The following is a 9899-nucleotide window of genomic DNA, read 5'->3' as shown; positions in this document are numbered from 1 at the left end:
TGATTTGACAGATGCCGGAGCCCGGAACCACCCCGGGGGCGGAGCCTCGGCGCTGCCTCGGCGCAGGCGCCGTACGTCACCTTGCGCAACATGATAGATTCATTCAACGGTATAACGTTTATTAAAAAAAAGAAACGTTGGACATAGACTGTGTATCGATTTTTATTAATTGTTTATCTGTTATACACATATCGGTAATTTAAAACCAGTCTTTACATTTTATGGAGTGTTAAATGGGCTCTAGGTTTTTAATAAAAAAAAATACATCATTAGATGAATTCAGTGAATTCATAAAGGTCACATGAAATCCATCTCAAAATGCAAATGGCATGTTCTTGTCAATCTTTAATAAAATGAATAAGTATTTCCTGTAACACCAAATAATGTAATACACAAAACATCCCTCATTACCACAACATAAATATATAATATTATACAACTCATATATTCAAAAATAGGATATGTTCAAAATCAAACACAAAAACAATCCACTATTAGAATATAACAGCAAGCTAAATGTAAATCAAACTAGGCTTTACAGGAAAATGGGGACTTTTATTTTTCTGGCGACATGAAGCAGACCTTTGGAGCCTGGTCTGCCTTCAGGCAAGATTAGGTGTGCCCTGAAATGCTTTGGGATGTAATAACTAATTCTGACTGAGGCTACAGGGAGGCTAATAAGCCACTGAAAAAGGAGTAGTTGATAATTAAAATACAATTAGTTCTGTTTATGAATTGCTTCAGTCTTAATTCATTATTCCACGTAATCAGAGTTAGCTCCACTTTGATACATACTTTTGACCAAAAAACAGATTTTCCAGTAGAATTTAGCTTTTATTGGGAACATCTCTAATAACGTATCCTTCATAATCATTCCCTCCAACTTTGGAAGGCCTTGAATTTCATTTCCTTAGCCCCAAGGAGGCAAACCGCTGCTCTAGAGCATGCTGAGCTCAATCAGACGACCGGCAAACACCCCCAGCGTGCCGATCAGACACACGGCCATGAACACGCACAGCAGGATGTGATCCAGCACCATGGCCACAAACTTCCACTCCTCAGCAGCCTGAGGAACACATGTAAAATAAAGCATGTATTAGTGAGGGAGGCACAGCAATACGCACACATACAGTCTTCTGCCTCACTTCTGTAACGTGAAGAAACAAACGCGGCCTACATTGTTGGACTCCTCGTCTGACTTCATGGTCTCGGCGATGTACTTGACCCCCTCGATGGCGCTGCGTACGTCGGGGTTCTTGGTGATGGGCGACTGGAAGGGCATGGCGCTGGGCGTGGGTTTGCCGGAGATGTCTGTGATGTCGAACCCTTCCCCGTACACACACTTGTCCGGCTTGTCCTTGCTCGGCCGCTTCATGGTGGAGAAGAACATGATGTGCGGGATGGTCTCGATGAACACCTGGGAAAGGAGGAGGAAGCAGAGGGCCCGATGAGAAATCTGTTGTAAGGAGTAATGTAAGGAGTAATGTAAGGAGTAATGTGTTCAAATGAATCGAAAACTTAAATTAATTCCTGAATTGTATTTACCACATTGTAATGGAGTTGGATACTTCCCCCTTGTGCTGTTACCTTGTAAACTAAAACTAAAGAAGAACAGCACAGCGCACATGGGAAACAGAAATAAATACAACGTGAACCTGCTAAGGGAAGAACAAATTCGAGAAGACTATAGCACAAAACTCTCCAACAAATATGAAGCTACTAGATCTACTAGAACAGGAGAGAAGCATTGACAAGCAGTGGCAACATATTAAAGACACTATAACATCAACGTGTCAGGAAGCCGTCGGCTACAAGAAATACTAGCCAAAGGAATGGATATCTGCTGAAACATTACAAAAGGTCAAAGTAAGGAAAGAAAAGAAAATTGCAGTAACAAACTGTCTCACTAGAACATCAAAAGCTAAGGCACCTAGTTTGACAAGCTGAACTACATCAACAAACTAGCGGAGGAGGCGGAAGATGCAGCAAGAAACGGAAGCATGAAACAGCTATATGACACCACCAGAAAGCTGTCAGGCAAATACACCAAGCCAGGAAGACCAGTAAAAGATAAAGAAAACACCACCATCAAGAGGGCCAACTCAATCGATGGGCGAAATACTTTGAAGAGCTGCTGAACAGGCCCCCACCAGCAAACTCTCAGGATATCCAACCAGCAGGAAACGATTTCCCCATCAGCTGTGACACACATAGCAGAGCTGAGATTCGGAAAGCAGTACAGAAACTGAAGAGTGGCAAAGCAGCAGGGCCAGATAATATTCCAGCAGAAGCATTAAAGGCTGACTTGGACACTAGTGTAGAAATGCTATATCCATTCTTCAGAAAGGTATGGGATGAAGAAAAACTGCCACCAGACTGGAAAGAGGGCTTTATTAACAAGATCCCCAAGGAAGGTGACCTTGGAAAGTGTGCCAACTATAGAGGGATCTCACTACTCGCGGAGCAGGGAAGGTGATAAATAGAATAATACTGGATAGAATGAAAGACGTAATGGACCAATAACTAAGAGACCAACAAGCAGGATTTAGGAAAAATCAGTAATGCGTCGACTGATTGCCACCCTTCGTATAATCATTGAACAAAACCTTAGAGTGGAACTCCACGTTGTATCAACTTTGTTGACTACGAAAAAACTTTCGATAGCGTGCAACAGAGAGACTGTCTGGAAACTATTGAGAAATCATGGAGTGCCCACTAAACTAGTGAACATGATTAAAAGCAGCTACGAGGGAATGACTTGTAGAGTTATACATGAGGGACAACTCACTAACCAGTTTGCAAAGACAGGGGTTAGATAGGGCTGCCTGTTATCCCCATTCCTGTTTCTCCTAGTCATCGACTGGGTAATGAAAACTGCAACTGAATGAAGGAAAAAAGGAATCCAGTGGACATTATGGACACAACTAGAAGATCTGGATTCCGCAGATGACTTGGCACACAATCACCATCAGATACAAGAGAAGACGACTCTACTCGTAGAAACATCAGCCCAAGTGGGCCTTAACATACATAGGGGAAAAATCATGAGGATGAACACAAATAGGGGGGAGCCAATAACACTCGAAGAAACACAACTGGAAGAAGTGGAGTCTTTTTCCTACTTGGGCAGCATCATCAACAAAGAGGGAGGGACAGATGCAGACATCAGAGCCAGAATAGGAAAGGCAAGGGCAGCCTTCATACAACTGAAGAATATATGGCGCTCAAAGGAGGTACAACAACAAACAAAAATAAGAATCTTCAACTCAAATGTAAAATCAGTCCTGTTCTATGGAGCCCTCGGCTCCATAGAACAGGACTGATTTTACATTTGAGTTGTACCTGGAGAACAACAAATCATATCAAACCATCATAAACGGATGCATGAGAAGAATTCTGAAAATCCATTGGCCAGACAAGATCACCAATGAAGACCTGTGGACGAGGACAAAGCAAATACCAGCTAGAGATGAAATCAGACGAAGAAGATGGAGATGGATTGGGCATACTCTTCGTAAACCAAGACAGGCTCTGACGTGGAACCCCCAGGGAAAGAGAAAGAGAGGTCAGCTTAGAAACACCTGGCAGAGGGAGTTCTAGACAGACATCAAAAATATGGGATGCACCTGGTCACAGATAGAAAAGAAAGCCAGTGGCAGAGTTCTCTGGAGATCCTTTGTCGACGGCCTATACCCCCCAAGGGGTGTCAAGGCATAAGAACAAGAAGAATGGAGTTGGACGCAAATGAACTTAATTGTCTACTAACAAATTTTCTATCATCTATTTATCAACACAACAATATGTTTCTGCCTTGTTGTACTCAGGTTCGTCTTAAACCCGTTTCACGTGATCGCCATTAGATGGCGGTATAGCACAAACTATTCAAGTTCAACCTGCGAGGTGTCCTGAAAACTTACCCTGCGGACCCAGTCGGGCATGGTGTGGGTGCTTGGGGAGCGATGGTGGGTGTTGATGACGATGACGGTGATGATGATGGAGGCGATGACGAAGACCATGGTGAAGAGCATGTACTTCCCGATGAGTGGCACGGCGCTGGAGGTGGAGGGGATGAGCTCCACAATGACCAGCAGGAACACCGTGAGAGACAGCAGGACGGAGATGCTCAGGGTCATCTTCTCACCTGCAACAGCCAGAGCATCGATAGGCCTCCTCCTAACACAGTAGTTCTCAAACTATCTTATAGTAACGTTCACCGGCAGATGTATTTTTCAGCCAAGAACCCCTTTCAGAGCTTTAAAACATTTAAGAAGGGGAAAGGATCAATTAGGCTTTTCACATCACTACTCGGGATGACCGGATGATGGAAAGTGATGAAACTACTTCCTAATTTCTCCCTCTCAAAACCACAGGGCGGGTCGGAGCCGGTGTGTTTAAATCCCCCCACTGACCACATTTTGGTTTCTTTTGCTTCCTTTTCCACAGATTCTTTCATATATTGGAAGATTTAAAACCAGTCTTTAATTTTAATGGGTGTTAAATGGGTGCTAGGTTTTTAATTAAAAATATACATTATTAGAATTCATAAAGGTCACATGAAATAACCGCCTCTCCTTTCTCCATGTTTTTAGACATTTTTCAAGTAAGAACCCCCATCAATGTACCCCTTGGTGATCTGCAATCCCCCATTTCAGAACCCCTGTCCTAATACATGCAGCGTTGAGAGCCATGAACCGGCCGGGAATCTATTAGTCTTAAATCAATGAATCAATTGACTGAATGGGACTCTGGGAAGCTGGCTGAACCGGTAAACTATGCAGATGTGTGCAGAGATAGAGGGGGGGGGGGGGGGGGGGGGGTAGGCAGCGTCTTTGAGACACATTGCCAATACTTCTGACACCTCCCTGGCCAAGCGGGAATCCACTTGAACAACTTGACACGCCAACAAATTTCTGTCATTGAGTGTGAAGGTAATCATATTTATGGAATCCTTTTCTTAACGCAATATTTTCCATACCGAGATGAGTGGTCGTCTGATCCCACTGATTTTGTTTGGTTTCGGAAAGAATAAAACACACAAAACAAACGCACACATACATGCACACATACACATGGACACACACACACACACACACACACACACACACACACAGTTGATCCACAAAGGACACCCCCCGGCACTGACATCCCCACATCAGCAGCCATGTTGTCAGTGGCGCCAGCAGAACTACAGCGTGCATGTGATGTATTATACATTAAAGCCGCACTCTGCTTCCAGACATGACAGCACAGAGGGATTCTGGGTAATGAGGCAGACCCCCAGACAGGGAAGGAGGTCTGACTCTGGGCTCGGTGTGAGCCCAGAGTGGTGTAGAATAGAAGCATCACTGCAATTCAAGCCTGTGTTATGATCAGTAACATCAGACCAGCGTACGGAAGAGGAGATGCTGAACGGAGGATCCTTCCAGAAACTAAAGATATCCGTTTTATTATTATGGGATGTGCTTGACACCACCGTCAAGTACATTTCGTTTCAATGTGTCGCTGCTACACATTACAACCAGGCTGGGGAGCAGTTACAGCTCAACTACTGCTACCTCCTGTTGTTCACTGTTGGTTCACGATGAGTCTCTTCTTAGCCCAACTCAACTCAACACATGGCTTTTTAAATGCGCTTCTCGTTTATTACATGCAGGTCGAATCAACGTATTGTTGATTTGAGTATGTTTGATTGTGTTGATGTGTTTCTGTGAGAAACATATCCATTCATTTGACTTGCACGTTATAACAAAGATGAGAAACATATTTCAAAAGCCATGAGTTGAGATGAGTGATCATGAGCTTAAGACGTCAAATGAACATCAAAACGAATGAATCAGCGAGCAAATAAAGAGACTAAACAAACCAACGAGCACAATGAACAACTAAACAGACTGATGACTGAACACATCAGTGTTCCGAACGGCTGAAGCAGGCGGTGGCAGTGACGTACCCGAGTCGGTGGGCAGGTAGAAGACCAGGCCGGTGAGGAAGGAGAAGAGCATGCAGGGGATGATGACGTTGACGATGAAGTAGAGTGGCAGGCGCAGTAAGAGGAAGTGGTAGGTGATGTCCAGGTAGGGCGTGTCGGGGCAGCAGGCGTAGTACACCCAGTGCTTCCAGCTGCGGTAGTCCTTCATCACCCACTCCCCGCTCTCCATGAAGTTGCTGAGGTCGGGCCGGTCGCTGTCCTGGAGGACGGAAGCGTAGTGGCGTGATGTCAGGGCTGTGACACTAACGCTTATCTACTACATTTACATTTAGGGCATTTACCAGACGCTTATCCAAAGCGACTCACAATAAGTACATTTGTCAGAAGAAAGCGAAACAATATATCACTAAGGGGGGAGGCTATGCAGAGTCTAGGTGAACTCTGAGCAAGTGAGTCTTGAGCCGCCATGTTGAAATGACATCATTTAGGTAGTACCTACTGACACCTTACATGCCACTACAGGACACCGTAGCTTCTCCTCCGTCGTTGGAAAGGGAGAGGTGAGGTAGAGGGAGCATTCAGTTGATTGCAATCTGCAATCTCACCCCTAGATGCCACTAAATCCTACACACTGGCCCTTTAAGGTATCTAATTCCCACATAGACATGGGGTCATGTTGTTATAAAACCAGTGTGGCGGTGGGTGTCTCTATCATAGAGTAAAGGAGAGGAGGGTGATGGGTTACTGGTGACTACCAGGGTGTCTCTATCATAGAGTAAAGGAGAGGAGGGCGATGGGTTACTGGTGACTACCAGGGTGTCTCTATCATAGAGTAAAGGAGAGGAGGGCGATGGGTTACTGGTGACGACCAGGGTGTCTCTATTGTAGAGTAAAAGAGAGGAGGGCGATGGGTTACTGGTGACGACCAGGGTGTCTCTATTGTAGAGTAAAGGAGAGAAGGGTGATGGGTTACTGGGTTGATGGTGTCTCTATCATAGAGTAAAGGAGAGGAGATTGATGGGTTACTGATGACCACCAGGGTGTCTATCATAGAGGAGAGGAGAGGAGGGCGATGGGTTACTGGTGACCACCAGGGTGTCTCTATCATAGAGGAGAGGAGGGAGATGGGTTACTGGGTTGATGACCACCAGGGTGCCGTCGTTGGTCCAGGTGCCCAGCTTCATGCTGCAGTTCTGGAGGTCAAAGGGGAAGTGCAGCACGATGATCTCGCAGTAGCTCGCGAAGATGGCGGGCGGGTTCCACGTGATCATGCCCGTGTGCTCCAGCAGCACTTTGGTCTCGTGCACGATGGCGAAGTCGCCGTCAGCGCTGTGGGCGCAGATAAACAACGACAGAGTCAACACGGGGAGGGGAGGGGAGGGGAGGGGGTGGGAGGGAGGGGAGGGAGAGGGTGATGTTAACAGAGGGGGACAGGCAAGGAGCCCGGGGGCCCTGCCATGTCTGCACTCAAACGGCCCCCGACCAGCCAACCAGAACACGGCGTGGCACAGGTTGTCGTGGAAGCAGAGCTGGTTGTTAGGGAGAGAGGGAAACAGCCTGCAGCGTGTCAGAGGCAGCATATGGTGTGACGGAAACGTGCGATGCAGAGGCCAGATTTAGCCTGATGCAATCGGAGCTCTGCCAGTCGGCTTAGCGGCAGAGAAGGGGAGGGGGGCGGTGTGTGTGAACAACACAGGAAATACGCCTCGTCGCGTCTCTCCATTTGTATTTTAAATATGTGCATAAAAAGGGCTGTGAATTAGATGTGAAACGGTGTGAAATCAAATGTGACATGAACGAAGGTATGGATCCGCGTGGATCTGAGCGTGATATGTACTTGTTGTACAAGACGAGGTCAGGCCTCCAGATATCCGTGGACGGGACTCTGATCTTCTTGATTCCGCCGTAGTCTTCTGGATTCCACTGCAGGTTCACGTCCTTCCATTTCTGCGTGACGGACAGGAGACGGGCCGCTGTCAGAAATAACTAGCTGCATTTGCATATGGATTTGCATATGTTTTAATATTCATTGGGTAAAGTAACCATAGGATTTTTTTATGGGGTAAAAAAAAAGGATTTAATAAAAAAAAATCACATTCTCGAATGCCTAATAAAATTCACTTATCACCATTAGATTCAACAATTTGATGAAATTGAGGGATTAACATTTTGTTTAAGAAATGTATTTAAATAGATATACACAACGCAGACCTGTTTCAACCGCACATTGCTGTTGACAATCTGGTTGACCTCATCCTGAAAGTAAAGAAGCAAAAATATGTTTTATTTCAATGTCGACGGCGAACCACACGTCAAGGATGAGGGAGGAATGAATGGGAGCTAAAATAAGGACTGAATGAATCGCGGGCTTACAACACTGATGAGCTGGATGAGCTGGAGACCCACGGTGACGACCACCGGGTCCTTGAAGTGGTGGACCGGACGGACCACCTTGTTGTACCCCGTGAACAGGTTCTGGAACAGCCGCGTCTCATCGGAGGAGGCCAAGGCCGGCCCTGCCGTAACAACACATACGGTTTGTTATGCTAGGCGGAGGTGGATTACTACTGACAGCTGTTAATACCAGACAGTCATCTCCGTTTGGGAATGCATTTGTGCATGTTTTCTTCCTCTGTTGATACTTTTTAAGTGTGTAAGTTAAGTTTAGGTTGTAGCTATTTTATATTCATGCTTTTGGTTGGGCTAGTTTTGAATGAATCTTATGAACAGACACAAAGTAAGTCACACATTATGTATTCCTGTTACATGCGGTATGCGTGTGAAAGTTCAAGTCTATTTTTAAGGATGGTGTTAAAAAAAAACCATTTGCTTCTGTATAGAATTCCAATGTGTAATTATTTACTACATAGTCCAGTGTTACGCTACATAGCCACATGGCAATGGTACTGAACTGGAAAGACGGAGATTGAAAATCAATAAAAGAGTGAAATATGTATTATAACAAAATAATATATGATGTTTAAAAAAAAAATTGAATGTGTGTTAACAAAGTAAGAAATATACAAGAATAGGCCGTAATACACATGGAATAAGATGGCAAAGCTAAGCAGAGGTGAGGGTCAGTAAAGAGATTGTATTTCACCAGAAATGTGCTTCACATATTCAACATGAGCCAGAGATCGTGTCCTGTTTCAACTTGACCTTGGAACCCCGGGCCAGTTGGCAACATTAGAACAATGATCAGGCGTATTAGAATAAACTTCCACTGTACAGTAGAACAACGCAGAGGAACTGATATAAACGTGTGGTGAGCATGTGTGTGTTTTCCCCACACATGGCCCTGTCAATCAAACACGCTAGACAAGAAACAAATCCTCCAGCGTCCTAGGCAATACAATGATTAAAAAAAACAGTTATAAATACGGCGCATTCATAACAAATACATTGATAACGTATCAGCAGACTCAATACTTTACTCCACCAAGTTCATTCCTAACTGTTACCCAACGTGCTTTGAATATGGCCGCCGTCGCCACTGCTTACCTGCCAAGCACACCAGGTGAAAGAGGAACAACAAACACTCCATTATTCTGGCTTCCCGTCGGAGTATCAGAAGCTACACTGAGCGCCCGGACATTCTGGGAGTGAGCTTCCTCGCGGACTCACCAGTGGACAACTGGTAAGAGTTCTTTACCCCCGCTCTAACTTTGAGCCCCAGGCCGATGTGTGTCATTTGACAGCCGGGCATTCTCGAGCATCTGAGTGATAAAGTATCCCGTAAGCAAGAGGGCTTATTATGGGATACCTTATAGCCAGCTGACTTATCTAGCTGTCGGAGTGGGACATCGCCTGGCTGCTTGTGAAAGGACAGGCTTGTGTAGCCTGTAGTAGTTCAATCAATAGATCAAGAGATGTTATATTTTGATTATGTTCCTTTTAATACAAAGTCCATTTTAAACTAAACTAAAACTACCATTTTCTCTCACTCTCTCTCTCTCTCTCTCGCTCT

At 45.1% G+C, this 9899-nt stretch overlaps 1 protein-coding gene across 1 annotated transcript; it reads right to left on the bottom strand.

Annotated features, from left to right (window-relative positions):
• Positions 1-146: 146 nt before the first annotated feature.
• LOC311358117 (acetylcholine receptor subunit alpha) lies at positions 147-9616 on the bottom strand. Its single transcript, XM_084478117.1, has 9 exons — positions 9434-9616; positions 8303-8445; positions 8141-8185; positions 7767-7876; positions 7063-7258; positions 5951-6188; positions 3918-4141; positions 1178-1417; positions 147-1066 (listed from the first exon to the last, which is right to left on the bottom strand). Exons 1-9 carry the CDS (start codon positions 9474-9476, stop codon positions 938-940), a joined length of 1368 nt encoding a protein of 455 aa, XP_084334243.1. The 5' UTR covers positions 9477-9616; the 3' UTR covers positions 147-937.
• Between the last annotated feature and the right edge of the window lie 283 nt (positions 9617-9899).

Source organism: Micromesistius poutassou, assembly GCF_964030765.1.
Source record: "Micromesistius poutassou genome assembly, chromosome: 14".
NCBI classification, from domain to species: Eukaryota; Metazoa; Chordata; class Actinopteri; order Gadiformes; family Gadidae; genus Micromesistius; species Micromesistius poutassou.
The sequence above is the reverse complement of the archived record's forward strand: the minus strand, read 5'-3'. Positions and strand labels throughout refer to the sequence as shown.